The 19,824-nt window shown below is 43.5% G+C and overlaps 1 protein-coding gene across 1 annotated transcript in view; it reads right to left on the bottom strand.

Moving 5' to 3' along the window:
* DBF4B (DBF4B-CDC7 kinase regulatory subunit) overlaps positions 1–18,955 on the bottom strand; it is a 34,164-nt gene extending 15,209 nt beyond the window's left edge. The window contains 5 exon segments of the mRNA XM_086687525.1: positions 626–676; positions 1,531–1,716; positions 5,184–5,338; positions 17,903–17,968; positions 18,479–18,955. Coding sequence (XP_086543651.1) covers positions 626–676; positions 1,531–1,716; positions 5,184–5,338; positions 17,903–17,936 — 426 coding nt within the window. The 5' untranslated portion in view covers positions 17,937–17,968; positions 18,479–18,955.
* Positions 18,956–19,824: the final 869 nt, after the last annotated feature.

Below are 19,824 nucleotides of genomic sequence, written 5' to 3'. Positions count from 1 at the left end.
AGGCGGGGGCTGCTGCTCCAGGCACTTGTGACCAGGAAGCAGCACAGGCTTCCCAGAGAGCTGTCAGGAGGGCCTCTTGGAGGAAAGCTCTCACAATAAATACTGGTGACCGACCGACCGTCACCATCATCAAGCAGGAAGCTGTGCTGGCCTCAGGCCGTTCCTGCCCTGCTGCCCCAGGACGGCACACAGCCTTCCCCCGCCACAGCCTGCACCCCCTTCTCGATGCCACTTTACCCACTGTGCTCCCGAGATCACCTGAACTCCTCCCCCCGCTGCTTCACTTTCATGGCTCTGGGTCCCACAAAAGGGACAAACTGCTAAAAGATGCACAAAGTCCGGCTTATGTGCAGCGCGGCATCCCCTCCAAGGTGCTCGTGCTAGGCTCTGGTGTTGGAAGGATTAGGGAGTCAAATCTGGGCTCTACCACCGCCACCCTGGGTGACCCTGGACAAATCACTGAACTTCTCTGAGCTCTACTTCCTCATTTGTAAGAAGAAAAGAAGGACGGTACGTCTCACAGGTTGTGCGTTCTGTGTCAGTACTTCAGAAGCCCCTCCTAAGAAAGGTTAGATCCTCCCCTGTGCCAGAGAAGTCCACCTGCAGCCCGCCCCCCTCCGCTCACCTGGTTTCTGATGGCTTTCTGCAGTAGCTCCTTCCCTCTGCTCAAAGGCACCTGACAGGAAGAGAAGGGCAATGAGGTACGCTGTGCAGCCCACCTGTGCACAAACAGATGTTCACACAGGTGCTGGTGAGGGCTTGGGAGTCATGTGTCTTGGAAAGCTGGGAGCATTGACAGCTGAGGAGCAGCAGAAACAGAAGCCTAGAGAACCTTTTGGAGGTAAAGGTACAGCCACACACAGTCCCGGGTCACCCACAGGTAGCTGCAGCTTGGACCCAGGTGGAGAAGCGCATTCTGGATTTACCCAAGGCCAAAGTGTCACCAGTACTCTCAGACCTCTCTTTACAAGTCTCCACACCCCTGGCAGACAGGTCTGGGCCAATTTCAACACGCCCTCTCTGGTTTACAGAGGACCTTCCTATTGTTTTTGACCCTCTGACTCTGAAGTCCCTTAAAAAGTGAAATGTATATGGGGCGCCTGGGTGGCGCAGTCGGTTAAGCGTCCGACTTCAGCCAGGTCACGATCTCGCGGTCCGTGAGTTCGAGCCCCGCGTCGGGCTCTGGGCTGATGGCTCAGAGCCTGGAGCCTGTTTCCGATTCTGTGTCTCCCTCTCTCTCTGCCCCTCCCCCGTTCATGCTCTGTCTCTCTCTGTCCCAAAAATAAATAAAAAAAAAAAAAAAAAAAAAAAAAAAAAGTGAAATGTATCACAGAAGGGACAGCGTGGGGATAACCAGTTGCGAAGGTTTTTAGATCTAGAGCTATGATAAAATATTTTCAGTCTCTGAATTCAAATGAGAGGTTAAATTAATCCAGATGGAACTAAAGCCAGAGACCGCCCACAACGGCTCACCGAGGCCTATTTCCGTTGCTCAGAAAACACACCTTTCCTACCTGACGAGGTTCTTACCGAGTCTGTGGGTTTCTGTGGAGGCCGGGGGTGGCCGCACTTCGGATGGGCCGTGGACGGTGTCTGCACCCTGACCTCGCTGGGACTGGGGCGGCCTCTGTGGTCTGTCGCACTGCTCTCTGCCTTCACTTCCCTGCGGCTGGACACGATGTAACTTACTTCTTTGCTCAGAAAACCCTCAATTACCTGAAACCAGATCACAGAGGTGGCTGAAAACCAGAAGGCAGATGTAGAATTATCGATTCTGAGAGGTTGGGGAAGGAAATCTTGGCTGCCAGAAGTTTCAGAATCAATGTCCTTAAATAGACCAAGTGCAGTTTTGTACCGAGCCCTCAAGAGGACATCATCCTGAAACATAATAGGGTTTATATATATAATACAGGTTTTGTCTCCAGAACTGCTGCTCCTGACCCAGCAGCAGAAGGCCAGAGGCTCTGTGGTTTGACCAGATTGAGTCTGCACAGAGAAAGAGCACACTGGCGGGGCCCAACAGGATTAAAAGTAGCTGGTTAAGCCGTGGCATTCCTGTGAAGATACTCGGGGGCATCCAGACACCGCGCCTGTGATCCTGACCACACTACCAAAAATAGGAACAAAAACATGAAACAAGACAAGAGTTTGGCTGCTACTGAGCTGCACAGGTATCTGCTCATCCTACCTGTAAGCTCCTCGTTGGCACTGAGAGGGTCTGACTCATCTTTGTATCCCAAGGGCCCAACACAGTGCCTGAAGCACAAGGACCCTCAACTCATATTTGTGGGGAGAAGAAAAGATGGAAATAAGCAGTGGCGAGGTGGCTAATGCTTAGTGACCCACTCGCCAGGGAAAAATCCCTGCCACGAAGCATGTGCTGATTTCTGGGGGGTCAGAACTCCCGCTATGGCTGACTGCAAGCTACTGACATGATGTTACTGAACGTGGAACTGGAAAGAGATGCTAACAACTGGCTCCACCTCCAGCACACCACTAAAAGTCAGGATGAATGATGGCCCTCTCTGAAGGGTGGACTGGATGAGAAACTTAGCACTGAGCTTAAAACAAAACAAAAACAAAACAAAAAAACCAACAACTGTTTAAGTCCCTCAAAAAGCTAAACACGGTCTACCAACGTCTACCACAGCAATTCTGCTTCTAGGAACGCCCCCCAAAGAACTGGAAACAAGGACTTGAACAGATACTTGTACATCCTTGCTCACCGCAGCATTATTTATAATAGCCAAAAAATGCAAATAACTCAAGTGACCAACAGATGATAGACAAAATGTGATGTGTACATACAACAAAATATTGCTCAGTCATGACATGAAGTGAAGATACACGCTACAACATGGATGAGCCTGGAAAAGATTACGCTAAGCGAAAGGCGGCAGACACAAAAGAACGACTATCTGTGAGTCCACTGACAGGTCTCTAGAATAGGCAAATTCACAGAGACAGACGGTGGATTGGGCAGGGGTTGCAGAAAAGGGAAGTGGGAAGTTCTTGCTTACTGGTTACAGAGTGTCTGTCTGGGGTGATAAAAGTTGTGGAAACAGTGGTTACGGCGGCCCAGCTGCGTGAATGTAATTAATGCTGAAAACTGTACATTTACAAAGGATTAAAATGGCACATCTTATGTTGTGTACGTTTTATCACAAAAAGAATCTTTAAAGTTATGGCTTGAATGAGAGTACCTATGTTCTGTAATATGGCAAAAACAAATGGTGGGGGGGGTAGGAGGACAATGACTGTCCTATATAAACGCGGCCGATGGTTCGATGGCTGCATGTGGCTCCCACTCCAGTCTGCCTACTCTTCTGCAATGTGACGGCTATTCCTATCAGGAGGCAGAGCCCCCTCTTCCATCGCCTTCAATCAGACTCCTCTGGAACAATACAATGTAGTGAAACGTGTTCCAGAGCCTGAGTCTCAAGAGGTCGTGTAGCTTCTCCTTTCACCTTCTTAGAAAGCTACCATGAGACCGCCGTGTCAACAGGCTGGTCTAGCTTACTGTATACACGTATGATGTTACACATATATACAACATATGTAAGAAGCCTCTCAAACGACACCTGAGAAGCCATAGAGAGGCAGCCAGCACCAACTCCCAGATGTGTGAGGTCAACTCCATCCTTCCAGCCAAGCTGACCCTCCACCCAAATGCAGCTGTAGGCGGGAGCCTTGATGAAACCAACAGAGAAACCACCCAGCTGCTCCACAGAGTAGTAAGAAATAACTTGTTTTAAGCTCCAGTTCTGGAGTGGTTTTTTCACACAGCACAGGCTAAATGATAGAAGGGACTAAAAGTTCAAAAGGTAATTTGGGGCCAGTTTGGGTGTATAATCAACACTTGGTACATTCTCCATTGCCAAGCTTCTATATTCCTGAGCTTTTGTTCATTTGACAGAAAAGAGCCTCTGCATTCCAAGCTTATTCAAGTCATTTCCCTAGTTGCCCGCCTCTTTGGAGCCGAGCACTATCATCCCATTTTCGAAACTCGAGAGTTCCCCATGTCAACCCCTTACTAAAAGTGCCACGCGGGGGCGCCTGGGTGGCGCCTGGGTGGCGCAGTCGGTTAAGCGTCCGACTTCAGCCAGGTCACGATCTCACGGTCTGTGAGTTCGAGCCCCGCGTCGGGCTCTGGGCTGATGGCTCAGAGCCTGGAGCCTGTTTCCGATTCTGTGTCTCCCTCTCTCTCTGCCCCTCCCCCGTTCATGCTCTGTCTCTCTCTGTCCCAAAAATAAATAAAAACGTTGGAAAAAAAAAAAAAAAAAAAGTGCCACACGGCACACACATGGCTTAAAAATATTTTAAAGGACTCAAATACGGCAAATGCTTCTTATGGGAAGTTTTTCACCAGTGTTATGTAAAAGAGTTAAAATTTAGAAATAATCTCAATGTCCACAGAGTAACCATTAGGTAAATTAATAATCCACTCAAAGAAATATATTCTCATTACAAATAACATGAGGGACAATAATGATAGCAAAGTGCTAATGCTTTAAGGTTATGGGCAAAACGTTGGTAATCAAAAATGTATTCATGATCACATAGCTACACAGAAAATAAACATAAAAAAAAAAAAAAAAAGAATAGAGACAGAAGTAGAGGAGTGGTTACCCAGGTTGGGTGTATTGAGGAGAAATGGGGAGTGACCGACAACGGGTATGGCTTTCTTTTTTGGGGTGATGAAAAGGTTCTAAAACTGTGTATTCACACAGCTTGCATATCTCTGTGAATACTCCAAAAACCATTGAGTTGTACATTTTAAATGGGTGAACTGTATGGTATATGGATTACATCTCAAGAAAGCGGTGAAAAAAGGGGCACCTGGGTGCTAAGCCTTCAACTCTTGATTTCAGCTCAAGACATGACCTCACAGTTCGTGAGTTCGAGCCCTGCATTGGGCTCCATGCTGACAGTGGGGAGCCTACTTGGGATTCTCTGTCTCCCTCTCTCTCCACCCTTCCACTGCTCGCTCTCTACATCTCTCTCTCAAAATAAATAAATAGATATTAAAAAAGAAAAATAATAATAAAATGAAGCTGTGAAAACTAAGAGTCCAGAAGCGAAGATATCAAATACCTAGAAGTAACAGATACAATCCCTCTCCAGCTCCTGCCCGATAACCCACAAAGGCACATGATATCACAAGTCACAAGCAGGTTACATACCCCACCCAGCTGCTGGATGGCCCCCGTCAAAAACTGGAGACTCTTGCCAGCAGGCAGATCCAGATAAAAGGACTTTCCAGAGAAGGGCTGCCTCCCAGCATCTGCAGAGCTCATCCGGCATTTTTCCAGACAACTGGAAACTTCCAGTTGAGCCCCTAGGAAAGAACAAAAGGGAACAAAGTGAGAAGCATGGGCTGAGAGTCACGCAAGCCGAACAACGCTCAACGACAGCCTCTGTGGCATGCCCCCGCTAGACCCTGGGCACATAAAGATGAACCTGGGACTGGCGTTCATTCCTACCTTCATGAAGCCCAGATGTGAAGGGATCAGAACCCTGGTATGTGGATGGCAGGAACCTAAAATGGTGCAGCCACTTGAGGAAATAGTTTAGCAGCTTCTCAAAATGCTAACCATAAAGTTAACATGCGACCCTGCAATCCCACTCTTAGGCATAAACCCAGGAGAAACGAAACTGTATGTCCAGATAAAAACATGTATAAGAATGTTCATAGTAGCATTATTCATTCAGCCAATAGGAAATAATTCAAGTGTAAATAAAATAATAAGCAAAATGTGGTGTATCCATTCAATGGAATATTATTGGGCCAATAAAAAAACAAACAAACAAAAAAAAACGAGCCACTGACAAATGCTACAACCAGGATGAATCTCATACACATGCTAAGTCAGAAAAGCCAGATACAAAGACCACATATTATATGATTGCATTTATATGAAATGTTCAGAAAAGGAAAAGATACAGAAATAGAAATTGGATTAGTGGTTGCTTAAGACCGAGGGTGGGAATAACAAGTGACTGAAAATGGGCATGAGGTTCTTTTTGGGGTAATGAAAATATTCTAAAATTAAATTGTATTAGATGTACAACTCTGTAAAGTAACTAAAAATCACTGAAAGCATACAACAAATGAATTTTATAGTGGGTAAGTTACACCTCAATAAAGCTAAAAAAAAAAAAAATCCAAAAAACAAAAAACCCAACCCTTCAGTGAATATAATCTTGAGATTTGTGCATTTCTTTGTATATAAAAGAGAAAAACCTATAAATACATATGGGATTCTGATCAATGAAATGCATGCTATATTATTTAGAGAGAAAGGTACTGTCTACAAATCCCTTGAAATGTATCAAAAATATAATGAATAGAAATCCATCATGATAGGGGCGGCTGGGTGGCTCAGTTGGTTGAGTATCAGGTTCAGCTCAGGTCATGATCTCATGATCTTGAGACCCACAACAGGTTTGATGCTGTCAGTGCAGAGCCTGCTTTGGATCATCTGTTCCCCTCTCTCTCAAAAATAAACATTAAAAGAAATCCATCATGATAAAATAAATATATTAAAATGTCAATGATAAAATCTAAATGGTGTGTATATGAATGCTCAATGTAAAAGTCTTTAGACTTTGTTGCAGGATTGAAAACTTTCATAAAAAAACCTTAACGCTTGAAGAGATAGGGGTGCCTGGGTGGCTCAGCTGGTTAAGTGTCCGACTCTTGGTTTTGGCTCAGGTCACAATCTCACGATTTCGTGAGTTCCAGCCCCGCATCAGGCTCTGCGCTGATGGTGCACAGCTCACTCGAGATTCTCTCTCTCCCTCTCTCTGCCCTTCCCCCACTTACACTATCTCTGTCTCTCTCAAATAAAACTTAAAATAAAAACCCAAAACTTGAAGAGATAAAAAGGATTCAAGAGAATGTGACAACCACTGAAGCAAAGAACTTCTAATATACAGATGAGAGTCCCTGAAGACAAAAAATACAACAAAAATCCCAAAATACTAAAATCATAGTTCCCTGAAATAAAAAAATGTTTTGAACTAACAAATTCGAAGAGTTTATCACATAGTTGAAAAAATGGACCCAGAACAGCAAACACCATGATATAGTTAATAAAACTGCTGGATTTTACATGAGGGGTTTGAGGCGCCTGGGTGGCTCAGTCAGTTAAGCATCTGACTCTTGATCTCTGCTCAGGTCAAAATTTCATAGTTTGTGAGTTCGAGCCCCCCATTGGGCTCTGTGCTGATAGTGCAGAGCCTGCTTGGGATTCTCTCTCTCTCTCTCTCTCTCTCTCAAGGTATATAAATAAACTTTGAAAAAACTGTGTCATTGACTTGGCCGTTTAGAAAGTAAAAAATAGGGGCGCCTGGGTGGCTCAGTCGGGTAAGCTTCTGACTTCAGCTCAGGTCATGATCTCGCGGTTTGTGAGTTCGAACCTCGCATCAGGGTCTGTGCTGACAGCTTGGAGCCTGGAGCCTACTTCTGATTCTGTGTCTCCCTCTCTCTCTGCCCCTCCCCCGCTTATGCTCTGTCTCTCAAAAATGAATAAATGTAAAAAAAAAAAAATTAGAAAGTAAAAAATAAATAAATGAGGGGTTTGAAACAGATATTTTTATAAATCTCCTAAAACTCCTTGACTCCATAAATTCCTGCATCGCTCCTTGCTACTGCCCAGTCAGACTCATTTGCACCTCCTCAGTATCTTTCTTCTTCTGAGTTCCACATTACTTATTATCTTTCCTCCTAGTATTTTTCAGCTTCATATTCTTGTTTACTCCTTCAGGATGAACCCCTGGACTCCCCATCAGACTGGGAACTATTTAGGGAAGAGATGTTGACTTACATATCAGCATTATTCCCCCCAAACCAGAGCCTGCTCTCCCATCCTCAGCTGGCACCTGACCTTCCGGCACTTACCTTCTGGCCCCCTAAATCTCTCCCTGAAAGCCCTAGTTCAGAGACAGAAAATACTGGAAAGTCACCTTGACATTTCACAGAAGAGACCTTGTTGTGAGTCCCTGCTCTGCTTCTTACTAGCTGTGTAACTCTAGGCAAGTCACAATCTCACTTCATGTCTTTGAATCTCTATTTCTTCACTTCTGAAAGAGTGATAATAATTAGTACCCACCCCCTTTGGACAGTCCATATGCAGTAAATCAAATATTGTAAATTGTGTCACATAATTGTATTGAGGGGATATTTAAATACTTAACAGGCATTGTGATAATATGGATGAATTATATAGAATATGAATCATACCTCAATAAAAAACTATCGTTAAACAATTTTTAGGGGTGCCTGGGTGTCTCAGTTAAGTGTCCGACTTCGGCTCTGGTCATGATTTTGCGATCTGTGGGTTCGAGCCCCTGCGTCAGGCTCTATGCTGACAGCTCAGAGCCTGGAGCCTGCTTTGGATTTTGTGTCTCCCTCTGTCTCTCCCCCTTCCTTGCTCACTCTCTATCTCTCAAAAATAAATAAATGTTAAAAAAAAAAATTTTTTTTTTTAATTTGATATTTGTGGGGCACCTGGGTGTCTTTGTTGGTTAAGTGTCCAACTTTGGCTCAGGTCATGATCTCACGGCTCGGGAGTTTGGAGTCCCACCTCAAGCTCTCTGTTGTCATCTCAGAGCCCACTTCGGATCCTCTGTCTCCTTCTCTCTCTGCACCCCTCCTAAACTAGCACACACTCTCTCTCTCAAAAATAAACATTAAAAAAAATAATACAGGGGCGCCTGGGTGGCTCAGTCTGTTAAGCATCCGGCTTTGGCTCAGGTTGTGATCTCACAGTTCGTGGGTTCAAGCGCAATGTCAGACTCTGTGCTGACAGTGAGGAGCCTAGAGCCTGTTTCAGACTCTGTGTCTCCCTCTCTCTCTCTGCCCTTTCCCAGCTGACACTTTGTCTCGCTGTGTCTCGCTCTCTCTCAAAAATAAATACAAAAAAAAAAAAAAAAAAAAAGTCCTCCAGAGTAATTTATTGCATTCAGTTGATCATACACAGTGTAAATACAACACTGCATTTTACAGATCACCTTGACTGCTTTGCGTAGATGCCCTTTTTTTCTGAAGTTAATGTGAACTTTCTATTGTTAATTCAATAGTTCATGATTTTTTGGTAAAAGAATCAGAAAGGCTTTTATTTATTCAACTTTTGTGCTATAATCTGTTGGTCAATATTTTTTACTAAACATTTCTGTGATATGCAATTTTAATTCTGGCAGTGAGTTTGGAAAGTTAGTTTAATTCTTACTGCCTGTGTTTTCTAAAATGACAAATATCTTCTAAATGTCTATTTGTTTTTAATATGATTTTATTTATGAAAAAAAATTTTTAATGTTTTTAAATTTATTTTTGTGAGAGGGAGAGACAGATGTGAGCAGGGGAGGGGCAGAGAGAGACAGAAGCACAGAATATGAAGCAGGCTCCAGGCTCTGAGCTTGACACGGGGCTGGAACTCGTGGACTGCAAGATTATGACCTGAGCCAAAGTCAGCTGCTGAACCTACTGAGCCACCTGGGTGCCCCTATTATAATTTTATTTTATTTGTTATTTTTTTCCCTATAATAATTTTAAATAAAACACGTCAATTTTTATTAGGTGTATCATTCTTTTAAAATATTTGTTTTGAGCTACAAGAATAGGCATGCTTCAGTAAAGATCATTTATGATCAGAGTAAAAAAATAAATAAATAAATAAACCTCGGTATTTGTATAGTTTCAAGACTATTATAAAGGTAAAATGGTAACTTATGATTGAAGAAACCTTCCAGACACCACTTTAATCAAATGATCAAGTTAACGTGACCAGTGATGAGCCTTAGCCACTCATGTGCCTTCTGACACCACATCCTACAAAGGGCACAACATCACTTCTCTGTCAAAAATGCACAACCTAGATCCAACCATAGGGACATAGTGAACAAACTCAAATTGAGGGGCATTCTGTCCTTCTGAAGTACCAAAGTCATGAACAACAAATACAGAAGACCTCCTCCCAAATAGAAGGGAGGCTAAGGAGATATGACAACTCAAAGCAGGGCGTGATTCTGGATTGGATCATAAACCAGAAAAAAAGATGCCAGGAAACAACTAGTAGAATCTGAATAAGATTTATAGATTAACTAATATTTTATCAATATTATAATTTCCCGAGTTTTCAAATTGTACTATGGTTACATAAGATGTAAGTATTTGGAAGAAGCTGGGCTAGGAGTATACAGGAACCCCCTGTTTTTGAAATTTCTAAGTCTGAACTTTCTTTAAAGTGAAGAATGAACAGGGAAAAAACCAAACTCTAAATAGATGGGAGTTAAATCTTGTAACACAGTGTGAGCTACTAGCTCAGGTGGAGGGACTCTTCCAGAAGGTATCGAGAGGAGATAAAGAAATGGAGAGGACAGAAATAGAAGTGTAAGCAACATCACAGAGGGGCTGCAAAGGGAAAGAAAAAAAGAATGGAGAGAAGAAAACATTTGAAGAAGCAATGGTCTAGGCTTCTGAATAAATATGGAGGAGGAATATGAGAACTTTTGTTCTCTCCTTAAATCCTACTAAAAATGACAAAAAAAAAAAAAAAAGGAATAAAAATGGACAAAGACACTGGCAAGATGACAAGAGATGCCAGTAAACTGTGGAAGCTGGAAAGCAGATGGATGAGTGGAAAACAGGCAGGAGACCAGAGAAAGTGGCATCTAAGGCCAACGAGAAGCAAGCTGGAGCTGAAAGGCCCTGAAACTGGAGGGACCAGAAGAGAATGCTGGAGTGAAATGGGGGGCTGAAAAAGAGGTTATCTGGAAGCCTTTCAAAGGAACGGCTAGATACCCAGAACCTTCCCCTACCCTGGCAGAAGACTACAGCAATGGTGGGGTGCCTAGATGGCTGTCAGTAGAGCTTGTGACTCTTGATCTCAGAGTCGTGAGTTCAAGCCTCACGTTGAACAAGGAATCCATAAATAAATAAATAAATAAATAAATAAATAAATAAATAAATAAAACAAACTACAGCAGTGGTTCTTCACTGAGGGAGATTTTGCCCCCAGGGGAAATTTGACAATGTCTGGAAATATTTTTGGTTGTTAGGGGGTATGCTCCTAGCGATAGAAGCCAGGAATGCTGCTTAACATCGTATAAGCCACAGGACAACCCCCTGCAACAGAATTATCTCATCCTAAGCATCAATAATGCTGAGAATGAAAAATCCCTGGACTAGAGGAAACTGAGCACAGGTGAGAGCAGGGATAAAGTCCCAATGAAAACACAGAAGATTAAGAGGATATCCACATGATGAACGGTGAGACCTGTAGACCTCATCCCCTAATGAACTCCCAGAATGCGGACAACCACACTTATAACCCGCAATGTGATAGTAGTAGGAAGTGACCCCTCGGAAGGTAGTTAGGTTTAGGTGAGATCATGAAGTGTAGCTCCCCTAAGGGGACTGGTGTCCTTACAAGAAGAGACCAGAGCGCGTGCTCTCTCTCTCCATCCATGAGGGCACAAAGAAGAGCTCATGTGAACCACATAGTGAGGTGGCGGTCATGTGCAAGGCTAGAAGCGAGCCCTTACCAAGAACACAAATCTACTGGTATCTTGATCTTGGGACTACCAGCCTCTGGTAATATGAGAAATAAATGTGTTTAAGCCACTCAGTCTACCATGTTTTGTTATAGCAGCCTGAAATACAGGATATCCCCCAAGGGGTGTCTGGGTGGCTCAGTCGGTTAAGCATCTGGGCTCAGGTCATGATCTCATGGTTTGTGAGATTGAGCCCTGAAGTTGGGTTCTGCGCTGACAGTGCGGAGCTTGCTTGGGATCCTCTCTCTGCCCCTCCCCATGCTGGCACACTCTCTCTCTCTCAAAATAAATAAGTAAACATTAAAAAAAAAAAAAAAAAAAAAAAGGACAGGGGCACCTGGCTGGCTCAGTTAGTTACACGTCTGACTTCGCTCAGGTCATGATCTCATGGTTCATGAGTTTGAGCTCCCCCCCACATGGGGCTCTGTGCTGACAGCTCAGAGCCTGGAGCCTGCTTCGGATTCTGTGTCTCCCCTCTTTCTCTCTGCACCTCCTCTGCTTGTGTACTCTCTCACGCTCTCAAAAATAAACTAAAAAAAAAAAAAAAAAAAGACACCCCCCCCCCCCAAAATTGCCAGGTTCCAGCATGATTACCTACAATGAAATCTACCAACTGATAACCCCCTTCCAATTGGCATTTCATTGCCTCACTTTTAATTTTTTTTTTTTTTCAACGTTTATTTTTGGGACAGAGAGAGACAGAGCATGAACGGGGGAGGGGCAGAGAGAGAGGGAGACACAGAATCGGAAACAGGCTCCAGGCTCTGAGCCATCAGCCCAGAGCCTGACGCAGGGCTCGAACTCATGGACCGCGAGATCGTGACCCAGCTGAAGTCGGATGCTTAACCGACTGCGCCACCCAGGCGCCCCGCATTGCCTCACTTTTAAATATGAATGGGTAATCAAAGATCAGATATTTAAAGAAAGCTTCTAACAAGAAATCTAACTACCAAACAGGAAAAAGACTTATAGGAAATAGAGACAATACAGGAAAGCAGAAGAAACCTAAAAACAATACCCTATATATCCTTGGAGAGATAAAGGAATACATTGCGTTCCATAAACACATAGACAGTATAAAAAAGGAAACACAAGAAAAACTTTTGGGGCGCCTGGGTGGCTCAGTTGGTTGAGCATCCAACTTCAGCTCAGGTCATGATCTCGTGGTCTGTGAGTTCGAGTCCCGCATCGGGGCTCTGTGATGACAGCTCAGAGCCTGGAGCCTGCTTCAGATTCTGTGTCTCCCTCTCTCTCTGCCCCTCCCCCACTCATGCTCTGTCTCTCTGTCTCTCTCTGTCAAAAATAAATAAACATTTAAAAAAAAGAAAAGAAAAACTTTTTAGAAATGTATAATATGAAAAAAAAAAAAAAGAAAGAAATGTTGCAGAACGAAAAGGAGTTTCCAGAATGAAAGTTTCCACCGAGTACCAGCTCCATGAATGAAAAAAGTCCCCCATCAGGGCACACTGTCAAGAAATTTCAGGACATTAAGGAGAAAGAGGAAAAAACAAAACAAAACAAAACCCCACAAAACACAGGATTTTGGCTTCATTTCAGGTAATAGTGGAGACCAGTAATTTAAAAGCCTTCCTAATACAGGGGTTCAGTGGGTTAAGCGTGACTTGATTTCCACTTAGGTTATGATCTCACAGTTCCTGAGATCGAGCCCCGAGTTTGGCTCTGCATTGACAGTGAGTGTGCAGCCTGCTTGGGATTTTCTTTCTGCCCCTCCTCGCCACATGTTCTCTTTCTCTCTGTTAAAATAAATAAACATTAAAAACAAAACAAAAAAAGCCTTTCTAATACAAAATATCTAAAAATACCAGTTAAAATATAAATACAAATCCCACCTAACTGCTAAGTTCACAAAATCAATAAGTAAGATTCCACAAATGACCCCAAATAATGAGAAAACTGAAAACCACAGTGGGGAAAGCCAATGCTGACTGCCCTGAGGGAGTTTGTGGGCTTAAAAGCAAAGGGTTTGGGACCGATGAGCCTGACACGCCCAGGAGATCAGGAGATAAGGTCTTGCACCTGCCTAGAGTGAGGAGTTAGAATTGAGAAATCCCACATGGATCTAGGAGAAAAGGTAAATCAGAAAATAATCCATCCACCAAGAGACCTTTTAAAAGGAATACTTTCTTAGCCTGGCTCTGCAGGAAAAATGTCTTCTCTGAGAATTCATAACCATATGTCTCCCAAGAATTTGGAATTCAAATTCACATTACTTATGTGGTCTAAGAATCCACTACCATCACCATCAAACAGAGAAATTAACATAAAAAGTAATCCCAGCTCCTAACACCTTTGGCATACTTTCAAGTAACTAAAGGCAAATCAATTCTAGAGGCACAGCTTAGCTCAGGGTTCCCAAAATTTCCTCATATAAAGCATCATCAAACATTAACTCACCCTCCAACATTATAAAACACATGAAGGAAACAAACCACTGTGGGTAAGAATCAGCAGAAATAAAGAGCAAAATCTGATCCCCAACAGCTTCGAATAGAAGCTTTTAGGGTCACTGTAGACCATAAAATAATTAAATTATTAAATGTTTTATTTCACTAAAATAAGTATTTAAAATGCTGGGAGAAAATAAATGTCAACTTAGAATTTATATCTGACTGGGCAATTATTCAAGAATGAGGGCAAAATAAAGACATTTTTCAAACAAAGAAAATCCATTTATTCCCCAACCACTTCTTACTGAAGGACTTCGCAGAGGTGTACTTTGGGATGAAGGAAGCTAGACCCACAAGGAAGGACTGAAATGCCAAAAATTTGCCAAAAATATGTATAAATCTAAACAATCACTGTATAAAACAATAATGATAACAATGACTAATTTGGAAGTAAAAAAGACACACAATAATCATATTGCTGCTAGATGGCAATAATGCTATAGATGGGGACAGGGATGGTTCAGAGACAGACCAGTCTAGGCCTTTGTTGTGTCAGGAGGAAGGTAGAAATATTCACAGAATCAGACTTCGCCCTACACTACAAACTACAAGTGGAAAGTGGCTGAATCACTATATTGTACATATGAAACAACAGAATACTGCATGTAAATTATACTGGAATTAAAAATTACAACAGGGCACCTGGGTCAGTCAGTTAAGCGTCTGACTCTGATTTTGGATGAGGTCACGATCTCATGGTCATGAGATTGAGCCTCGAGTTGGGCTCCAAGCTGGGTGTGGAGCCTGCTTAAGATTCCCTCCACGGGGCGCCTAGGTGGCTGTCAGTTAAATGTCCACAGTTTGTGAGTTCAAACCCCACTTGGGCTCTGTGCTGACGGCTCTGAGCCTGGAGCTGCTTCCGATTCTGTGTCTCCTTCTCTCTGCCCATCCCCTGCTCACACTCTGTCTCTCTCTCAAAAATAAATAAAAAAACGTTAAAAAAAAAAAAAAAAGATTCTCCCTCTTCCTCTGCCCCTCCCCGTCCAAAATAAAAAATTAAAGAAAACAAAAAGATTGTACACTTAAAAGAAAAAAGTGGAATATGTCTTCAAAATTCTGGGGAAAAATTATTTGCAGCCTAGAACTATTTAACCAGCTGAACTATCATTCAAATATAAGTTAACATAAAGAATTGTAAGACCTGCAGGTCTTGAAAAATTTGTCTAGTACCCTTTCTCAGGAAGCTATACTAGAAGGGGTACTCTATCAAGATGAGGAAGTAAATGTAGAGAGAAAAACATAGGAATTTATGATAGAGGGGATCCTACACAGGAAAAACCAAGGGAAATCCCCAGAACGATGAAGGGAGTTTCTAGGATGAAATCAGTGCAACAAGCCTAGCGCTCAGCTGGACCAGACTAGAGTACTAAGATAAATGGCTTCAGAAGGTATGTTCTCCAGACAAAGAAGAAACTGATGGATTCTCAGATGAGCGTGAAAATACTGAGGGAAGGCTTATACTTCTGGTAAGAGTCTGAACATGAATTACGGATCATACATAGAAAATGAAGCATATTGGGGCTCAGTCAGTTAAGCGTCCAACTTCGGCTCAGGTCATCATCTCACGGCTCGTGGGTTCGAGGCCCCACGTCAGGCTCTGTGCTGACTGCTCAGAGCCTGGAACCAGCCTGCTCTGGATTCTGTGTCTCTGTCCTCTCTCTCTCTCTGTCCCTCCCCTGTTCTGTCTCTCTCTCAAAAATAAACACACATTAAAAAAAAAAAGAAAAGAGGGGCGCTTGGGTGGCGCAGTCGGTTAAGCGTCCGACTTCAGCCAGGTCACGATCTCGCGGTCCGTGGGTTCGAGCCCCGCATCGGGCTCTGGGCTAATGGCTCAGAGCCTGGAGCCTGTTTCCGATTCTGTGTCTCCCTCTCTCTCTGCCCCTCCCCCGTTCATGCTCTGTCTCTCTCTGTCCCAAAAATAAATAAACGTTGAAAAAAAAAAATTAAAAAAAAAAAAAAAAGAAAAGAAAAGAAAATGAAGCATGTTTCCTAGTTTACTACATGGGTCATCTGTGAATAAACATAATCACCATCCTGCAAATAAATAAATGACCAATCAAAGATGACTACATATGCACTAGGAGGAGGAGAGGAGGAAAATGTGTGTGTTTGTGTGTGCTAAGTGGGGAGACAGAAAAAAAATCTTTATTTTCCATACTAGGAAGTCAATAGATTTAATTTAAGTTAAAAACAACAAAAGCAGGGGCACCTGGCTGGTTGGGTTGGAAGAACATTCAACTCTTGATTTTGGGGTTGTGAGTTCAAGCCCCATGTTGTGTGTAGAGATTACTTAAAAATAAAATCTTAAAGGGCGCGTGGATGGCTCAGTCGGTTAAGCGTCTGACTTCGGCTCAGGTCATGCTCTTACAGTTCGTGGGTTCGAGCCCCGCATCAGGCTCTGTGCTGACAGCTTGGAGCCTGGCGCCTGCTTCGGATTCCGTGTCTCCCTCTCTCTCTGTTTCTCCCCTGCTCACGCTCTGTCTCTCTCTCAAAATAAATAAAGATTAAGAAAAAATTGTTTTTTAAATATTAAAAAAGAAAACAAAGGCAGTATGGGCATGCTATTTAGAAATAATTAGGTAAATATTAGAAGAAATAGCTGTAAGAGCTGTAAACAATGGCACCCTAGAGAGTAGGAAACAGGAGGCGGGGGGGGGGGGGGGGGGGGGGGGCGGGTGTGTGAGAGGCAGAGACATAGACATAGACCTAGCCTCTTAAAATTATGAAACCATAAAACTATAATAAAAATTTTTTAAAACCTTCAAATTTCATAGTCATATTACAGTGAATTTTAAGAACAAATATGAAGATAATCATCTAAAATCTTCTAATGAAAAAAAGTAGGCCAAGGGGGCACCTGGGTGGCTCAGTTGGTTAAGCATCTGACTCTTGATTTTGGCTTAGGTCATGATCTCGGGTTCATGAGTTCAAGTCCCACGTTGGGCTCTGTGCTGACAATGCAGAGCCTGCTTGGGATTCTCTCTCTCAAAAATAAAAAAGAAACATTAAAAAGAAAAAAGCAGATCACTTACAAAGAAACAAGAATCAGACCTACACCAATTATCAACAACACCTTTTTTTGAGAGAGAGAGAGAATGCGTGCAAGTGGGGCAGAGAGAGAGAGAGAGAGAGAGAGAGAGGGAGGGAGAAAAGATCTGAAAGAGATTGTGCGCTGACAGCAGAGAGCCCCATGTGGGGCTGGAACTCACAAACGGTGAGATCATGACATGAGCTGAAGTTGGGTGCTTAACCTGCTGAGCCACCTGGGCACCCCAACAACATCTACTTTTTGCAGGAAGAAAATACTGAAGGAAAAAAAACTTTGACTCAAGAATTTAACATGAAGAAGAAATCAAGATATTCTCAGGCATACAAGCTTCAGAAAGTTTATCACATAAAGCCCCCTTTTGAAAACACTCTTGGAGAAAGTCCTCCAGCAAACAAAGAGTAAATAATTTAGTAGTGTATTGCTGTTTCAAAGGCAACCAAAGCTTGTATCTCTAACAATCCAGAACTAAAACTAGAAGAAACTAGGGGAGGGGAAGGAAGTGACGGAAGTGAGTATGGCTGCAATACTTGTCTATTTCGGTGGGTTTATGGTAAAAATAACCATGAATATGAGCTTAATAAGGTACTCTATCCTGACTCTCCATCTGCTCATCTTGTTAGTAATATCAGACTGAAAGCTCTTATTTGACCTTTACCACGAATTCCTAAGTGATTCATGCCATCCCTCCATATACACACACTCAGAGCCACTAAGTAATTAGGAAACCTCAATAGCGCTGACAATTCTCGACCATGATTTTCATTCCAAAAGACTTGGTGCAGGAGTACCAACTTCGACCTCGCATCCCTAGTTCTGACCTGTTACCTACCTACGATAGGAGCCCGGAGCCTACTCTCAGCCATAGAACTCTGCAGCTCTGAGAATTTGCCGTCACCTGAGAAAGGACAAAACAGCATCAGAACCACCTTCATTAGCCTTCGACCTTCTACTACCCTCTCCCCCAACCCCCACCCCCGGCCTCCCAATTCCTGCAAACCCCCCAGCGCGGCTCTCGGGGGGGGGGGGGGGGGCGGAAAGGAAGACTGAACTCCATCACAATCCGTATCCCATCTCACCTCCCGTGTCTCTTGTCCTTCAATCCCGCCACCCCCTCTAGAACTCTGCGCCTTCACTCCCATGGCCTCTTGGCCACCCCTTTTGTATTTCAATCCCTGTGCTTCCCTCCAGGCTCTTGTCCCCTCAGTCCCAACTTGCCACCTTTAGACCTCTACCTCCTCAACGCCAGTAAGCCCTTCTTCTCGGCTCCTCTACGCTCCTCAGCTTCTGCCCCTATCAGCTCCCCAATTCCTGTGCACCTTCCCGATGTCTCATCCTCTCTACACTCGTTTAACCCCTTCCTTCCACCTTCCTTCTTACCCCATCTTCCCCTTCCCGGCATCCGTACCCTTTCCTGGCTCCCTCCTCAAGGTCTCCGTAGTGTATTCGCGGGCTCCATGAGCTTTTTCAAACGACCGAGTGGCCGTGGCCTCTCCGCAAGTACACGACCAGTCTCCAGGCGCCCTGGGCCGCGGCTCGGGTTTAAATTTCCTGTCGGCCCCGCCCCTAATACAGCGTAATAGCTGCGAGGGTCTGCCCTACGGTGGCCCTGCGAGGTCAATGTTAACCTCAGCAAAACCTCCCTTCTCCCTTCCTATTCCGGCCGGCGTTCTCCATCCGTCCCTTCCCTTCATTTCTTGGCTTTTCATTGGGTGGAGATACTCTGCGCCTTAACAGACAGGAAGTTGAGGGCTAGTGGTAGCCTAGTTTTCATGATTCTTCACACTGAGCTGGTTTGAAATTCCTAGGAGTTCAATAATAATAAAATAGGCCTATCACGGAGCATTTACAAAAAAATTTCACATACACATCATTTCATCTTCACATCTTTGTTTCCCTCCCTTTTCTCCACTTACCCACCCAACAAAAAAAATTCTCAAAAGAGGTGTCTCATTTGTTCAACTCATGTAATTAGTGTGACCCTCACCTCTCCACTAAAACTGTACTTGTCTAGGTCAGTTGTAACTTCCACGTTCCCAAATCCTATGGTCACTTTGCTGTACTCAACTGATCCAACTTCTAGAACATTAAAGGAGACTATTCCCTCCTTCCTGAGCCAGTTTCTTCATTTTGCTCCTATTTCTACGAGCCTGCACCTTCCCTTAATGGCTCCACAATCTCCTTTGCTGAATCTGAAGCCATTGTTCCACCTATAATGTTGCAGCATGCCAAGGCTTTAGCCCTTAGTCCTATTCTCTTCCATATTAGCACTTTCTTCCCAGGAGGCCTCATTCAACTCCATGGCTTTACAATCAGTTCTGTGCTAATGCCTGCAGAACTTCTACATCTGGTTCGGATCTCTCCCTTGATCTCCAGACTTCTATATTCAAGTGGATACTGGACGTTTCTGCTTGTATGTCTAATGGACACCTCCGGCTCAACACATTCAAAACAGAACATTTCTTTCACTGTCCCACCCTTCAAAAAACCCCAGGTATTCTTCTCCATCTCAGTAAATGTCACATAATCCGCTCAGTTGTTCAAGACAAAAACCTAGAGGTTATCCTACCTCAGCTTATCCCCATCCCACTCTAGAAACAAATTCTACCAACTCCGAAGTACATCTTGCATCAGACCACCTCTACCATCTTAGTTCAAGCCACCATACTTTCTTGCCCGAAGCACTGTGTCAATTTTTAACACAACTTATACTTTTTCTTTTTTTTTTTTTAAAGTAAACTCTATCCCCAATGT

Source organism: Puma concolor, chromosome E1 (assembly GCF_028749965.1).
Source record: "Puma concolor isolate L17-30 chromosome E1, mPumCon1.1.hap2, whole genome shotgun sequence".
Lineage (NCBI taxonomy): Eukaryota > Metazoa > Chordata > Mammalia > Carnivora > Felidae > Puma > Puma concolor.
The sequence above is the reverse complement of the archived record's forward strand: the minus strand, read 5'-3'. Positions and strand labels throughout refer to the sequence as shown.